The following is a 17,893-nucleotide window of genomic DNA, read 5'->3' on the forward strand; positions in this document are numbered from 1 at the left end:
CAACGCAACAAAGCAAAATCTACGTCGTGTAGATTTCATTTGCTGGGATTCTGAATCAAACAACAATAAAAATCAGAGCAGAGTAAAACCTAGCCTGCAGTGTAGGCGTTATAAGTGCGAGCTAACGTTATAAGCTCGCGATCATTCATCCGACCGGCCATGTTTGATTTAAAGTTAGAGTGGACGGTAAGGGGGTTGGGGGCAGAGGATGGGCGAGAAAACGCTTGCGGGAAGAGGCTGTTGAAAAGTAAAAAACCCTCTGATTGGTTGCGCATCGCTTTATTCCCGGAAAGGAGCAAGTAACCAATCAAAATAAGTCAAATTAAAAACCGCAAGCACTATCTTCCGACAAAAAGCTAACATACGTAGAGCCGATGAGTAAAACGATGGGCAGTTATTTTTTTTTTCAGTCAGGAAAGAAATGGCTTCGATAAAACCTCCTCCGCGGTCACAAATATGAGCTGATATTTACTGCACTTTATTATTTTCCAAACGACAATCCTTGAGTATAATTGCCGTTGACCTATTTGACAATTTTTCTTCCATTTAACCGTAAACGATACTTTGAAGCAACAAACAACTGCACTCGAGGGTTTACCCGTCATAATTTGTTTGATGCAAACCAGAATACTCTGGTGAAACGGAGAGGCTGTTATTTTTTATCAACGAAATAAATGGCTTCACCAAAACGTTCTCTGCTGACGCAAATACGAGTTAATATTTGATGGGGTCGAACTCGAAAAGTGTGGGGGCGAACACGGCATAAGGTAGGGGCGAACTCGAAGGGGCGAACTCGATAGGGGGTGAACGCGGTGCAATTCGTTGAAGGTTGAAATGCACTGTATTCACTCAAACATTCTCCAATGTTAAGCTGAAAATCTATAAATCCGAAAAGAACTTTCGGATTTCAGCTGCTCACTGAGCTGAAGCGAGTGACAAGGGCGCGCATGATTGACAGGCGTGTGTACTAGATGAGGAGGGAAGAAAAACCTCCTTTATAAACTAAGGGACCACTTATGCTTGCATCGTATCTCCTGATTGAAATGACAGGAATGATTTTTTTTCGAGAAAGGTCAAAATATTTCCTCCAAAAGTGACACGTACGCTGATAACATAAATGCCACTATATAAAGCAAAAGGTGCAACAAAACTTACTGCCTTAACTAAAGGTGTTATAAAGAAAAAATTATCTGCTGTTTCAACTGTAAGGCAGCTAAGCGAGTTTCGGAGGCGTAAATGTGGGGAGCACACGCGTGATATGCTCGCGACGCGCGGAAGGCGCCAGCTAAAATCATATCATCCTAACCGTCCTATCGTCGTATGATCAATAGCAGTTCAACATTTTACCTATCGTTTGTTCAATATACAGGAATTAAATATGCATGCTTTGAGTTGAAGTCAAATGTTTTTGCCAACATTTACCGCTTATTGTAACACCCCCAGGGAAGTCATTTTCAAGCAGTAAATTGCGAGCAGATTCAGAAATGATTAATTGGGTAGCATGTAATAAGCTGTAGACAACAATGGTAACACAATTGTTAAATTAACCGCTGCTCTATTAGGGAGATTTTTTTGATAGCTATATCTAAATCTGCTACACAATTATTTGAATTCAACCCAGCTGATGCAATTGGGATTAGTTCGGATAAAAGATTGAGAAGGAATGTTGCGCTCAGACATTTATGAAAAGGAGCAAATGACAACTTCCCTAAAAAAAGCAAAAGTACTTCAAGATTTATCAGTTTTACTTTTTCTAAGTTTCCTTTTTTTGTTGATTCTTTCCCACGACAACAAACAGGAAACAGGAGAGAGTGGTAATGAATAACGCTGCAGAAATCCTAAAGTCAGTCCAGATAGGTTTAGATATCTGCATATTTCTTCTCAACACTGATCGTGGCCTACAAGCGACTGAGTTATGTAATGAATGTACAACTCTACTTCAAAACCTTGACACTGGTATTCAGCTTGATATCTCCCATGTAATATTCAATGCTTACTACGCCATCTCTGGTTACGCAAATGCAGAAAGATATACTACCAAACTTCTTGAAACGCTCCTCAACGTTGGAATACTAACAACTCGACTGGGAGACAAATATGAAGCACAAAGCCGGTTTGTAGAGGGAAAGGAACTTTTTAAAAGCACACTCGTCATCTGGAAAACGATTGGTCACAAAAAAGGAGAAGCTGTGGCTCATGGAAGACTTGGAAATGTATGTTATTTCCTAAGTGAAATGCAGAACGCAGAAAAATACCACCAGATAGCACTCGCCATCGCGATAGAAATTGGTGACAGAAAAGGAGAAGGAAGAAGATACGGGAACCTTGGAGATGTGTTTCATTCCCTTAGCGAATATCAGAGGGCTAAAGAATATCACGAGAAAGCACTCGCCATCGCGATAGAAATTGGTGACAGAAAAGGAGAAGGTAGAAGATACGGGAACCTTGGAGCTGTGTTTGATTCCCTTGGCGAATATCAGAGGGCTAAAGAATATCACGTGAAAGCACTTACCATCGCGATAGAAATTGGCGACAGACAACAAGAAGGAACAAGTAGCGGAAATCTCGGAGCTATGTTTTATTCCCTTGGCAAATATCAGAAGGCTATAGAATATCACGAGAAAGTACTTGCTATCGCGATAGAAATTGGTGACAGACGAGGAGAAGGAAGAAGATACGGGAACCTTGGAGCTGTGTTTCATTCCCTTGGCGAATATCAGAGGGCTAAAGAATATCACGTGAAAGCACTTACCATCGCGATAGAAATTGGCGACAGACAACAAGAAGGAACAAGTAGTGGAAATCTCGGAGCTGTGTTTTATTCCCTTGGCAAATATCAGAAGGCTATAGAATATCACGAGAAAGCACTTGCTATCGCGATAGAAATTGGTGACAGACGAGGAGAAGGAACAAGCTACGGGGACTTTGGAGCTGTGTTTGATTCCCATGGCGAATACCAGAAGGCTATAAAATATTACGAGAAAGCACTTGCCATCGTAACAGAAATTGGCGACAGACGAGAAGAAGGAAGAATTAACAGGAGCCTCGGAGCTGTGTTTCATTCCCTTGGCGAATATCAGGAGGCTAAAGAATATCACCAGAAAGCACTTGCCATCGCGATAGACACTGGCGACAAACAAGGAGAAGGAATAATTAACGGGAACCTCGGAGCTGTGTTTCATTCCCTTAGCGAATGTCAGAAGGCTAAAGAATATCACGAGAAAGCACTTGCCATCGCAATAGAAATTGGCGACAAACCAGGAGAAAGTATAAGCAATGGGAACCTTGGAGCTGTGTTTGATTCCCTCGGCGAACATCAGAAGGCTAAAGAATATCACGAGAAAGAACTTGCCATCGCGATAGAAATTGGCGACAAACTAGGAGAAGGAACAAGTAGCGGAAACCTCGGTGCTGTGTTTGATTCCCTCGGCGAATATCAGAAGGCTAAAGAATATCTAGAGAAAGCACTTGCCATCGCGATAGAAATTGGCGACAAACGAAGCGAAGGATTTATTAACGGGAACCTTGGAGCTGTGTTTGATTCCCTCGGCGAATATCAGAAAGCTAAAGAATATCATGAGAAAGCACTTGCCATCGCAATAGAAATTGGCGACAAACTAAGAGAAGGAATAAGCAATGGAAACCTTGGAGTTATGTTTCATTCCCGTGGCGAATACAAGAAGGCTAAAGAATATCACGAGAAAGCACTTACCATCGCAATAGAAATTGGCCACAAACGAGGAGAAGGAAGAAGCAACGGGAACCTCGGAGTTGTGTTCCGATCCCTCGGCGAATATCAGAAGGCCAAAGAATATCACAAGAAAGCACTTGCCATCGCGATAGAAATTGGTGACAGAATAGGAGAAGGTTCGTCATACTCGAGTCTTGGAGATCTTTATTTTGAGCTTCGAAAAAATCTGCAAGCTAAAGAACATTTGGACAAAGCAGTCGGCGTTAGTTTAGCAATTGGTGACAGAAATCTAGAAGCCCAAGCTACTACATATTTGGCAGCTGTCTTTGCTTCTGTGAATGACCATCAGAAGGCAAAAGAATATTGCGAGAAGGCGCTTATCATCAGCGGAGAATGTGGCAATAGAAAGCTCGAAGCAGAAATTTACCTAAGCCTTGGAAATCTATTCCGATTGCTTGGTGAAAGTGGCAAGGCAGAAGATTACTTAGAGAAAGCTTGTTCCATAAGCAGCCAACTTGGACATAAAATGACTGAGTTTCAGAGCCTTCTAAGTATTACACAGTTAAAGGTATCACAGTCAGAGCTTGTAGAGGCAAAGGAATGTCTCCTTCAATGCGTCGGAAAATATGAGCAAATCAGAAGTTTTCTGAAAGGAAACAGTGAATTTGAAATTTCTCTGTTAGAAGGATGCGGAACTTTTCCCTACCAGTTACTCACTAACTTGCTCTGCTGTACTGGAAAATTGCGAGATACTCTCTATGCGGAGGAGCTGGGACGAGCAAGAGTCCTTGCAGGATTTATGGCAGACAAGTACTCCCTGGAAAGCCACTTCACAGCTGATCCACAATCATGGTTTGGGATTGAAAAGAGCGTGAAAACGGAAAGTAACTGTGTTTTTTTATATGTTTCGTATAGAGAGCGGCAAGTTCTCCTCTGGGTATTGAAAGGAAATGGAGACATTTTCTTTCGAGCAACACCTGAAGTGGATATAAACACTCTTATTGCTGAGAAAGTCTGCGATGTGGAAGGAGTTTTCAAAAAGAGCGCCGCCGGCTTTGGCGTTTTACCCGCAGCGAACTGCGAAGATCGATCATTGAATGACAACGTGACGACATCTCTTCATGAAGAGAGCCGGGCAAATTTGCGAGGTGACGAAACTAAAGATACCGAAAGAACTCATCAATTGTGCTACAAGTGGATCTTCGCACCTGTGGCAGATTTACTTACTGAGCCTGAAATCATCATTGTGCCCGATCGATTCTTGTATCGAGTCCCATTTGCTGCCCTGCGTGATGAATCAGCCGAAAAGTATTTATCGGAGAAGTACAGAATACGCATCATCCCTTCCCTGACGACTCTGCGGCTCATCCAAGAATGTCCCGCGGACTATCACAGTTCAACTGGCGCACTGGTGATGGGTGATCCTACGGTTGGCAAAGTGCATTACAATGGTGTTGTCACCAACATTACACCATTGTTTCATGCAAATAAGGAAGCAGAGATGGTTGGTCGACTGCTCGGCGTTCAGCCTTTGTCAGGAAGTCGCGCGACAAAGCAGGCAGTACTTCAAGCGATACCTTCAGTGAGTCTGATACATCTTGCTGCACATGGAAATGCCGAAAGAGGAGAGATTGCTCTCTCCCCTCAATCTACCACTGACGGTATTCCCCAAGAAGAAGACTACCTCCTGACAATGTCCGACATTCAAGGAGTTCAAGTGCGAGCCAAACTGGTGGTACTCAGCTGTTGTCACAGTGGGCGGGGATTGGTAAAAAAGGAAGGAATTATTGGAATCGCTCGAGCTTTCTTAGCAGCCGGTGCACGTTCAGTGTTGGTAGCATCGTGGGCTATAGAAGACGAAGCAACGGCTAAGCTCATGGAACATTTCTATGAACACCTTAGTCGTGGAAAAAGTGCTAGTGAATCTCTTCATCAGGCCGTTCAATGGTTGAGAAGCAACGGCTTTCCCAAACCTTCCCAATGGGCTCCGTTTGTGCTTATCGGGGATAACGTGAATTTTGACGTTATGAAAAAAGGGTAGGTCTGACCAAAATAATCAATTACCTATAACAAACCGATTAATACACTAAAATTGTTCAGTTGACCAACTTTTTTTGTTTGTTCGTTTTTTGTCTAAGTCTTTCTTCCATAAAATATCAAGAAAAAGATTATTTTATCTAGTACTCGGAACCGAAAGATTTTGATGAATTGCTTTCTAAAATTGGTCTGGAATTAGAGTTTCTTTCGTATGGAAGATATTCGCAAATAATTATTCAAGGTCGATACGATGCTAGACACTATGACGATGAAGGTAATCTGAGAATCTTAAGCTAACACTAAAAAAGTTAACTTTATTTTGTAGAAAAAAACAACTACTAAATGATAATTTAAAGGTCATTTTGGCATCAAACATTTAGAAAGTTTGGAAGATCATGGCCAATGACGACGAGGAAGAAAGTAATTTATTTTATAGGAAATCGGTTCTGCATGCTTTAAAGTTAAAAAGAATAATAAATGTATAATGTTTTTTTGTTTTTTTTTCCAGGAATGAAGAACTCAAGGAGGACAACAGCGAGGCAGAGAAAGAACAGAGTAACGACTGAAGAAAAGATTCTTCTTCCTGTACATTGTTTTAAAATGAACACTGGTATTACTTTTCGAAGATAATTTTCACTTTTTTCTTAAGTCAAGTACGTTTTTGCATGCTTTTGTAAACATGGCTGAATCGAAAGCGAACGACAACGAAACTTTTAATTCAGCCGTTAGATCTTTTACGTATATCAAAAGGGAACCAATATAAGTTGGGACACGAAAAGTTATCTTAATGTTCAAAAATGTAAGAGTGTTGGCAAGGTTTCGTCAGAACTCAAAGTTAATCCTTGATTTATAGAACCATGATCTGGTTTTCAATTCTCCCGTAGTACGCGAACGCGATCATCAAACAGTATAAAGATGTCAAACATAGGCATGCTATGCATGCAAAAGTTATTTTTTGGACGGGTGGGTTGAGGTTAGAGTAGTGTAGCCGAATTATTTAGCATTTTTGTGAAAGTAAAATAGTATCAACCTTTAAAACAACAAAAATGCCGCATTTCTTTACCCTAAGATAAATAATTTTGTGGTCTATTGTCTCTGTTGTCTGAATGCATCATTGCAAAAATTACTTAGCATTGGTGCCACACTGTTGTCTGCTTTGCAGCCCTTATTTGGTGTGGTCTTACAATGCCCTCCCTACCCCACTGAGGAGGGAGCACGTAGCGCGAGAAGAACGACGAGACCAAACAAAGGTTGCGCAGGAGATTACGCTTCCTGCTAGCCCTCCGTCAGAAAAGGAGCCGTAAACAAAACACGTTCATACCCAAAAAATGGTACAAAAAATTACCTGCTAACCTTTCTCATCCCGATAAATCTCGACCTAAATCGACGAGGCTCTCGCGAAGGCCATAAACCATTACACTTACCAAATGAACCCAAAATGTTTGGTCGATGTCGTTCTTTGTGCGTGGCCCCCTTCTTATACATGAAATCATTAGCAAGAAAGCAATACCCCAACGCTGTAATTGGTACAAGATATCCAAATGCTGTGATATGATTGGTCCGAGATAAAAAAATAAACCACAATGCGGCGATCTGATTGGTGAGAGATGAATGTACATATCCTAATGTGGCGATCTTTAGTGAAGCAGGTAACATACCACCCTATACACAGACTTTAAGTTTTTTGTTATAAAAAATAACTCAAAAATGAGACTCCGCCAGTATTTTAACATCATTTTAGATTTCCAACTGAGATGTTACACAAACTGGGAATTTCAAAGAATTGGTCAGAAGGCATGGTTACGTGCTCGGTTTGTTTGTGAAAAGCCGGCGTCCTTCTCCTTACAAGGATCATCTATGTCAAAAGCTCCCTGTGTGGAAAAGAGTAAGAGAAAGATTAAATTTCAAGTTTAAGCGTGCAATTGGGAAAGAAATGAAATATTCGTCTCATATATAAGATCAAATCTAACATGTTTGTGTGTAGCCGAGTCCTTCTGTTTTCATGGGTGAGAGGGTTGGGAAATATTTTGACACAGATGGTTGAAATGTTTCAGAGAATAAACTCTTCATCAATATTTGAAAAGTCACTTCTCAGATCACTTATTATCTTACCAAAGCCACAAAGTGCCATTACGTTACAATCAGATTTTAATAATTATTAAACTCATTTGTATCAATAAACTTTGCTCTGTGACCCTCTATACATGATGAGAAATAAATTATCAATCATTGTTTCAGCAGACATTACATTCTCACAGATTGAAGGTGATTTTTTCTGAAGGGCAAGTAACCATTTTTTTCCTACTTTTTAAAAAAGCTGCTGAACTCAGCAGGATAACAATAAAGTGATCTTCATTCTTATTTGTATCTGTTCATTTTACACAGGGTTCTTATCAGGATGTTCTGTTGTTCCTCTTAACCCCTTAACCTCTAAGAGTGACGAGCATCTAATTTCTCCTAACAATATCACCCCTGAATCAAGCATTAAGGCCACGAGAATAAAGCAAATGATCACCAACTAAAGAAGCTCTTGATTGTTAAACAAATTATCCCTGTCAATACCATAGGAAATGTCTAGAAAACAGTATGGAGAATATACCTGATGATGTTAGGGGTTGAAGGGTTAAGACTAAACCTAAATAAAACTAGTTTAACCTGATAACATGATAGAAATAAATATAAAAATTAGATGAAGAAGAAAGATAAATTTATTGAGAGTTGTCCAGAATGGAGCAAATAACCACCTAATCACCTTTCTGTCCATGGTTAAGAGGTCAAATTTACATGTATATGCTCTCTGGGCCAAAACTTAGAGTCCATTACCTTTATCAGGGAGAGAGTATTAGGAAGATTTTTCAACCCATTGACTCCCTGAAGTGACCAAGAAGAGGAATTTTAATTTACGATATCCATACATTTTCTAGCAGGATGTAATAACCAGAAGGAAAAATATGAACAGAGTGATATTGATTGATTTAACATCAAATTCTCAGGACAAGAATCATAAGCAACATATGGGGATGGTACAGATAATTATTTCTTAAATCTTGGTAGTAAAAGAGTTAGAGAAAATATATTACAATTTTCTCAAGACATATAGAACTTTTGGTCATAGCTCTAGGTGACCAAATAAAAGAGGTCTCTAAAGAGAAGTTAGCCTATCCATAATTTTTTTCCTGTACACAATGTTATTTACATCTTAACTCTTTTACCCCTAAGAGTTACTAGCATCTAATTTCTCCTTACAATTTCACCCTTAAATCAAAGATGAAGGTGTAGAGAATAAAGGAAATGATCACCAACTTAAGGAATACTTGATTGTTAGAGAAATTCTGCTTTTCGCACCTTAGGAAATGTATAGAGAACACTATGGAACGCAACTTTGTGGCTGTCTACGTAAACGAGTTGATGATGTATCAGTGGTAAACTCCCTTCTTGGAGGCGTTGTAAGACCGCTGTAAATAATCTGAAGGCTTCAAGAAGTTCATCGCGCATCCCAACAAAATTGAAAGTCGATTTCCCCCTTCCCCCCCCCCCCCTGTAATCAGACCATGTTGTTTGAAGGGGGTAGCCCTTTATCTCAGTGCCTCAGGGGTGGGCTGAGACTCGCCGCAAACCTATCAACTTAAAAATAGACAATTACTGATAATTTTGATGTAAAGTTTGGCCGCTTCACTTTACAAAGCAACAAAGGGTTGAAAGTTCGAGTCGTGGTGAGTACAATATTTGATTATTGTTAATTTGCTGATGTGTTAGTGTGATATCTCATCAATTTTACAATACATATTTTCACGCCTTTATAATCAAAGCTGCTCTTACGTAGACCATTGCTATATTGAAAACGTCATTTTGATTAAATTCTCTTTATGTTTTAAAATGCTTTTCATATCCTAAGGAAAACAACCTCTTGCGCATTAAAATCGTTATTTCTGCCGTGTTGAGTCAAACTGGTTCATTAAGAGAATATTAACTGTTGACATTCGACTGGTTTCATTTATACCTATTCGGCGTTTGGATAACAATCGAAATGCTTGTACGAACTTAATCCAATACACATGCCTAACTTGTGTACAAAAACGTTTTGAAGAGTTTTTTAAATGTTTATTTCACGAGCGGGGCCAGTTATCTTCGGCGAAAAAAAAGGTTCCGATGCATAAAGATGGTAACCGTTGTTGGTGTTCCCAAGGTAAAAGATGGGTAAAATATGGCAATTGGAAATTGAAATATTTTGAATAAAAATTTTCATCAAATAAGTAGAGATTCTTCTACACATTAGACACGTCTAATGTTGTTGCCTTGGCCGCCCTAAATAGCTGAAGGTTTTTTAGGGTCGATGATAATGCAGAGTATATTCACAGTAATGCTTCATTTCAAATTAATTCAAGACGGGCAAATCTATTTCGTGTGATTAGTTTACTTTGTGCGATTAATTCACGAGGAAGATGGAGGGCGATTGATTTTCAGGTTCATAAGTGACTTTTTTTGCTCTTTGAGAATCGAACTTAAACTTTACACCTGGTATCCGTTATTCTCTCTTTGGTTTAAAAATCTTTTTTTCACCTATTAAGTTTTGACGTCTTTCTTACAGTGGCTGTTTGCATTTATCTTTGTTTTGCAGGGAACGTTATATTTCAGTTTCTTACTTTTGGTTTCATTAATCATACCACCAGAATATTAAAGAAGTCACGCTTCTTTTTCAAAAGGTTAGTAGTAAAAAAACAAATTTAGAAACAATTTTTCCCGGCTTACAAAACTGAAATGTTTTGGGTTTGAACATTCAACGGAAGAGGATTTAAAGCTCCAAATAATCTTAGATTTTGGCAAAGATTTGTTGCTAAAAACTTGACTTAAACTTATCGTAGTCTTCAAAAGTAAAAAAATTAACTCAACTCTAGGTCTTTAACTTCCATGATCTTACTAAGTATCCATTCTAAATGTTACAAATGTCACTATAAATACTTTTAGATAATGAAGTGTTGCGCCAATTCAACAACGTCCATATCAGTGATAAGTTTCTTTATTCTCCAAAACTGTCGGCTGAATGATATATGGACACTTTAGGGAGAAGTTGCCCGCGAAACAATTTGGTATTGTCAGAGTCTGAGACTAAAAGAGTAAAAGCACCCACACGATGTATGAAAAGGAAATTCTGATGCAAAAAGAAAAAAGGTGCCGTGCTTTTAATTTAAAGACTTTAAAAGGGAATGTTTCAACTAATCGAACTTAGCACTCTGTCCTCACACGAGCTGCTTGCATTTATCTTTGTTTCTTGCGGCTTTCGGTCTCATAACTCAAACAATTAGGACTGAACAAAACGTGCTTATTTTTTAAAAAGGTTAACAGCTAAAAAACTAAATTTAATGATAATTATTCTTTCCCGCTTAAAAAAATATGTATATTCCGGGTTAAAATTTGAGGAAATTGATAATTTCAAACAATGTCATAATATTTGTGAAGACCTACCAAATTCGAATAGTTTTTTTACTTGATTGGAAAGTGTTTAAGGTCTGCTTCAGATTAACCCTTTCAATTTATTATCGTATCAGCAATTCTTCCTTCTAGCTCCCTCACTTTACCTTGTTATTCTGTAGGGAGAATTTGGTGTTGTGTTAAGAGAACGCCCTTAGCTGATATGTTTTCTCGTCGCTTGTTCACTGAATAATATGTTGCTATTGGAAAGACAAGCAACATTTCTCTCACTTCTGTAAGGTTTTGAAAAATCGGACAAAGCGCGATTTAAACCACCAAAGTCTTATCAATGATGTGCGAGCTCCAACATTTACAGAGATGTCTTAAGGTTAAGCTGTAATTCAAATTCCATCCTTCTCTGTTTTTACGATGATTATTTTTAGCGATAATTTTTATATTCCATTTAAACTAGCGCTTTGCATTCTTCGTTGCTTTGCAAGAAAACATGAAATCGCTTTCTTAAATGAGGTCTCTTTACTATCCGCAAATCTTTTCGTTTTCAAAGGAAGCGGCTAAATATTTATTTCAGGAATATTATGCACAGAAATGTTAAGGATTGAAACTTGCTAATGATAGAGAAAACGCCCTCTAAATGATGGGTCTGTTCACTCTCACCACTTGATTGCTGTACGGTATATTGACATTGTAAGGAGAAGCTACATGTTCATCACTTCTGTGATGATGTAAAATAAGAGGATCCCGTATGTCAAGTAATGAATCTTAAGGGAAACCTTGGAAACTCTTTTTCTTTCATCTTAGATGTTTTTTTCTTTTTTTTGATGATTTCGTATTACCAACCGTGAAGTAAAACGTTCTAACAACAGCTATTGGCATTTACATTTGTTTGACTGGGAAAGTCTTATTTCATTTTCTTTCTTTGTTTCCATAACTCACACAATCACAATGTAACAAAAGAAGGCATATTCTGTTTTCAAAGGTGAGCTGTTGTTGTTGTTGTTGTTTTTAATTTCTTTATTTTCATTGTTTCCTTAGTTTCATTTTCTATGAATTAAATGCACATTATTATTTTACCAAACAAAACATTTGGAGAAGTTGGTACATAAATAACTGAAGCAACGCGAATGTAATTGAATGAAATGGAAAGATTTTCCTTCGTCTGAAAAGCAAAGCGTTTAAACCGAATGCGCGGTTTAAACACTAGGTAGAATCTTTGCTCCGATTTTATGCTGCATTGAAATCATTTCAGTTGTGAAAACTGTTGAGTAATCAGTTTCTAAAACTGACAAACGGGTTTTATCTTTATGGGGCACACAATTAGAAATACCGACACAAATCTATTCATGTGGACACAGGTGGATGATTTCATACTTCTTTTAATTGTAGAATGTAATTTTTCCGTTGGCTTTATGTCCATCAAATTTGTCTGCAATGCAAAAAAACAAAATCTACGTCGCGTACATTTCATTTGCGTTGATTCTAAATCAAACAACGATGAAAATTAGAGCATAGTGAGACCTAGCCTGCTGTGCAGGTTATAAGCTCGCGATCGTTTATCCGACCAGCCATGTTTGATTTGGAGTAAGAGTGGACGGTGGGGGTAAGTGGCGTGGGAAGGGCGAGAAGACGCCTACCGGAAGAGGCTGTTGAGTAGTAAAACATCCTCTGATTAGCTGTGCGTCAATGCATTTCCGGAAATGAGCAAGTAACCAATCAAAATGAGTCAAATTAAAAACCGGAGGCACTGTCACCCGACAAAAACAAACACACGTAGAGCCGATGAGTGAAACGGTAGGCAATTTTTTTTCTTTCTTTTTTTTTTTCAGCCAGAAAAGAAATGGCCTCGAAAAAACCTCCCCCGGGGTCAAACGACAATCCTTGAGTATAGCTGCTGTTAATCAAACAATACTTTGAAGCAACAAACAACTGCACTCGAAGGTTTACCCGCCATAATTTGTTTGATGCAAACTGGAATACTCTGGTGAAACGGAGAGGCTGTTTTTTTCATTAACAAAATAAATGGCTTCACCAAAACGTTCTCTGCTGACGCAAATACGAGTCGATATTTACCCCACCTAACCCCTCTCCTTATTTTTGACCGTCGACCGCCCCCTTACTACAAATTTCTTTCTCTCCCCTGCCTTTCGCTGCCATCAAAATCAAAGATGGCGGCTAACATTTTCGTTAAGAGTATACTGAGTACTCGCTCGCCAAAATTACGCCTGTTCTGCAGGCTCAGTAAGACCCTTGTTTTTGGACGGTAGCAAACGGAGGGGGTCCTGATTCTGTTTCACGCACGAATTTTAGAAAAATTCACGCGTCACGTATATAAAGAAAAAAATTCAAATCTCTCCTCTTGCGTACAAGGTTTCTGGGAAATCTTGAGGTTTTCACGAAATGAAAGAAGAAATTCACGGGTCACGTATATTTCACGAGGTAAATCACGCCCCACTCTGGATCACAGATTCACGAATTACGTTCGCGTTTCTTTAAATTTCACGCCTCACAACTTACGTACGATACCGCAATGAAATACGGAAATGTTAAATATAATTAAAAGTTCTGCGTAACTGCAACAATTTACAAAGTTCATCCCCAAAACAATTCAAACAAGAAAACCTACTTACTCCAAGTTGACCCTTCCAACTGTGATATCAAACATGAACATGGGTAAAAGAGAATATACTTTTTCTTATCTTGATATAATTTTCGTTTGGACAAATATGATGAAAGAATACCAAAAAGAGGAAACATCTCATCTTTTTTAATATTTCAGTTGTTGAAGGTTGAAATGCATTGTATTCACTCAAACATTCTTCAATGCTAAAGTGAAAATCTGATTTAGAAAAGACCTTTCGGGTTTCAGCTGCTCATTAAGCTGAAGTGAGTGACAAGGGCGTGCATGAGTGACAGGCATGTGTACAAGATGAGCAAGATGAGTAGGGAAGAAAAACCTGCTTTATAGACAGACTTAAATTGTTCGGCCATTGGCCGTTCGCAATGAAATGAGGGATAACTTGCGCTTGCATCGTATCTCCTGATTGAAATGACAGGAGGGATTATTATTTTTGAAAAAGGTCAAAATATTTCTTCAAAACTGAAACGTACGTATGACGTACATGCCATTATTTTAAGCAAAAAGTCCGAGAAAACTTACTGCCTTAACTTAAGGTATTTCTAAAAAAAATTCTCTTCTGTTTCAGCTGCGAGGCAGCTAAGCGAGTTTCAGAGGCGTGAATGTGGTGAACACACGCGCGAGACGCTAGCGACGCGTAGAAGGCGCCAACTTTAATGGTCTCATCCTAACAATCCTATCATCGTATAATCAATAGAAGTTCAAAATGTTACCTATCGTTTGTTCAATAAATAAGAATTAAATATATATGTTTGGAGTTGAAGTCAAATGTTTGCCCACATTTACCGCTTATTGTAACACTCTCAGTGGAAGTCATTTTCAAGCAGTAAATTGCGACCAGAATCAGAAATGACTAATTGGGTAGCATGCAATAAGTTGAAGACAACAATGATGTCACAATTGGTAAGTTAACCACTGCTCTATTGGTGAGACTTTTTTGATACTATATTCAAATCTTCTGCACGATAATTTGAATTCAATTCAGCTGATACACTTGGGGTTGATTTGGATAAAAGATTGAAAAGGAATGTTGCGCTCAGACATTTGAGAAAAGGAGCAAACCACAACTTCCTTAAAAACAGCAAAAGTACTTCAAGATTTATCAGTTTTACTTTTTCTAAGTTTCCTTTTTTTGTTGATTGTTTCCCACGAAAACAAACAGGAGAGAGCCGTCATGAATAAAGCTACAGAAATCCTAAAATCAGTCCAGATAGGATTAGATGTCTGCATATTTCTTCTCAACACTGATCGTGGCCTACAAGCGACTGAGTTATGTAATGAATGTACAACTCTACTTCAAAACCTTGGCACTGGTATTCAGCTTGATATCTCCCATGTAATATTCAATGCTTACTACGCCATCTCTGGTTACGCAAATGCAGAAAGATACACTAATAAACTTCTTGAAACGCTCCTCAACGTTGGAATACTAATAACACGACTGGGAGACAAATATGAAGCACAAAGCTGGTTTGTAGAGGGAAAGCAACTTTTTGAAAGTGCACTCGCCATCTGGAAAACGATTGGTCACAAAAAAAGAGAAGCTGTGGCTCATGGCAGACTTGGAAATGTATGTTACTTTCTAGGTGAAATACAGAAGGCAAAAAAACACTACCAGATAGCACTTGCCATCACGATAGAAATTGGCGACAGACAAGGAGAAGAAACAATAACTGCAAACCTCGGAGCTGTGTTTTATTCCCTTGACGAATATTCGAAGGCTAAGGAATATCACAAGAAAGCACTTGCCATGGCGATAGAAATTGGCGACCGATATGGAGAAGGAAGAAGTAACGGGAACCTCGGAGCTGTGTTTCATTCCCTTGGCGAATTTCAAAAGGCTATTGAATATTACGAGAAAGCACTTGCCATCACAATAGAAATTGGCGACAGACAAGGAGAAGAAACAATAACTGAAAAGCTCGGAGCTGTGTTTTATTCCCTTGACGAATATTCGAAGGCTAAGGAATATCACAAGAAAGCGATTGCCATCGCGATAGAAATTGGCGACAGACAAAGAGAAGGAAAAAATTACGGAAACCTCGGTATTGTGTTTGAATCCCTTCGTGAATATCACAAGGCTATTGAATATTACGAGAAAGCACTTGCCATCACAAAAGAAATTGGCGACAGACGAAGAGAAGGAACAATAAACGGGAAACTCGGTCATGTGTTTGATTCCCTTTGCGAATGTCAGAAGGCTAAAGAATATCACGAGAGAGCACTTGCCATCGCGATAGAAATTGCCGACAGACAAGGAGAAGGAACAAGTAACAGGAACCTCGGTCGTGTGTTTTATTCCCTCGGCGAATGTCAAAAGGCTATAGAATATCACGAGAAAGCACTTGCCATCGCAATAGAAATTGGCGACAGAGAGGAAGAAGGATCAATTAACGGGAACCTTGGAACCGTTTCTGAATCCCTTGACCAAAATCAGAAGGCTAGAGAATATTACGAAAAAGCGCTTGCCATTGCGATAGAAATAGGCGACAGACAAGGAGAAGGAAGAAATAACAAGAACCTCGGTCGTGTGTTTTATTCCCTCGGCGAATGTCAAAAGGCTATAGAATATCACGAGAAAGCACTTGCCATCGCGATAGACATTGGCGACAGAGAGGAAGAAGGAGCAATTAACGGGAACCTTGGAACCGTTTCTGAATCCCTTGACCAATATCAGAAGGCTAGAGAATATTACGAAAAAGCGCTTGCCATCGCGATAGAAATAGGCGACAGACAAGGAGAAGAAACAATAACTGAAAAGCTCGGAGCTGTGTTTCATTCCCTTGGCGAATTTCAAAAGGCTATGGAATATTACGAGAAGGCACTGGCCATCGCGATAGACATTGGCGACAGACAAGGAGAGGCAAGACTTAGGGGGAACCTAGGAGCTGTGTTTGATTCCCTTAGCGAATATCGGAAGGCTAAAGAATATAAAGAGAAAGCACTTGCCATGGCGATAGAAATTGGCGACCGATATGGAGAAGGAACAAGTAACGGGAACCTCGGAGCTGTGTTTCATTCCCTTGGCGAATTTCAAAAGGCTATAGAATATAACGAGAAGGCACTGGCCATTGCGATAGAAATTGGCGACCGACATGGAGAAGGAAGAAGTAATGAAAACCTCGGAGCTGTGTTTCATTCCCTTGGCGAATTTCAAAAGGCTATAGAATATTATGAGAAGGCACTGGCCATCGCGATAGACATTGGCGACAGACAAGGAGAGGTAAGACGTAAGGGGAACCTAGGAGTTGTGTTTCATTTCCTTAGCGAATATCAGAAGGCTAAAGAATATCAAGAGAAAGCACTTGCCATGGCGATAGAAATTGGCGACCGATATGGAGAAGGAACAAGTAACGGGAACCTCGGAGCTGTGTTTCATTCCCTTGGCGAATTTCAAAAGGCTATAGAATATTACGAGAAGGCACTGGCCTTTGCGATAGAAATTGGCGACCGACATGGAGAAGGAAGAAGTAATGAAAACCTCGGAGCTGTGTTTCATTCCCTTGGCGAATTTCAAAAGGCTATAGAATATTATGAGAAGGCACTGGCCATCGCGATAGACATTGGCGACAGACAAGGAGAGGCAAGACGTAAGGGGAACCTAGGAGTTGTGTTTGATTCCCTTAGCGAATATCAGAAGGCTAAAGAATATCAAGAGAAAGCACTTGCCATGGCGATAGAAATTGGCGACCGATATGGAGAAGGAAAAAGTAACGGGAACCTCGGAGCTGTGTTTCATTCCCTTGGCGAATTTCAAAATGCTATAGAATATGACGAGAAGGCACTGGCCATTGCGATAGAAATTGGCGACAGACAAGGAGAGGCAAGACTTAGGGGAAACCTAGGAGTTGTGTTTGATTCCCTTAGCGAATATCAGAAGGCTAAAGAATATCAAGAGAAAGCACTTGCCATGGCGATAGAAATTGGCGACCGATATGGAGAAGGAACAAGTAACGGGAACCTCGGAGCTGTGTTTCATTCCCTTGGCGAATTTCGAAAGGCTACAGAATATTACGAGAAGGCACTGGCCATCGCGATAGACATTGGCGACAGACAAGGAGAGGCAAGACTTAGGGGGAGCCTAGGAGCTGTTTTTGATTCCC

The 17,893-nt window shown here is 39.5% G+C and overlaps 1 protein-coding gene and 1 long non-coding RNA gene across 2 annotated transcripts; both read left to right on the forward strand.

The window, feature by feature from the left end:
• Positions 1-3,781: 3,781 nt before the first annotated feature.
• Positions 3,782-7,235, forward strand: LOC149038691 (tetratricopeptide repeat protein 28-like). Its single transcript, XM_089183654.1, has 2 exons — positions 3,782-5,728; positions 6,237-7,235. The coding sequence occupies exons 1-2, from the start codon at positions 4,218-4,220 to the stop codon at positions 6,292-6,294; spliced, it is 1,569 nt and encodes a 522-aa protein (XP_089039780.1). The 5' UTR covers positions 3,782-4,217; the 3' UTR covers positions 6,295-7,235.
• A 2,130-nt stretch (positions 7,236-9,365) lies between these two features.
• On the forward strand, positions 9,366-13,155 carry LOC149038692 (uncharacterized). Its single transcript, XR_016180075.1, has 4 exons — positions 9,366-9,441; positions 10,347-10,431; positions 12,113-12,134; positions 12,982-13,155. It is a non-coding gene; the product is annotated as an uncharacterized LOC149038692 (long non-coding RNA).
• The last annotated feature ends 4,738 nt before the right edge of the window (positions 13,156-17,893 follow it).

Source organism: Pocillopora damicornis, chromosome 10 (assembly GCF_964200805.1).
Source record: "Pocillopora damicornis chromosome 10, jaPocDami1.2, whole genome shotgun sequence".
In the NCBI taxonomy this organism is placed as follows: Eukaryota; Metazoa; Cnidaria; class Anthozoa; order Scleractinia; family Pocilloporidae; genus Pocillopora; species Pocillopora damicornis.

Coding starts and splice junctions, on each gene's coding strand:
- LOC149038691 (XM_089183654.1), top strand. CDS start 4,218: ATGACTGAGTTTCAGAGCCTTCTAAGTATTACACAGTTAAAGGTATCA. Junction 5,729..6,236: donor TTTGACGTTATGAAAAAAGG/GTAGGTCTGACC, acceptor TTTTTTTTCCAG/GAATGAAGAACTCAAGGAGG.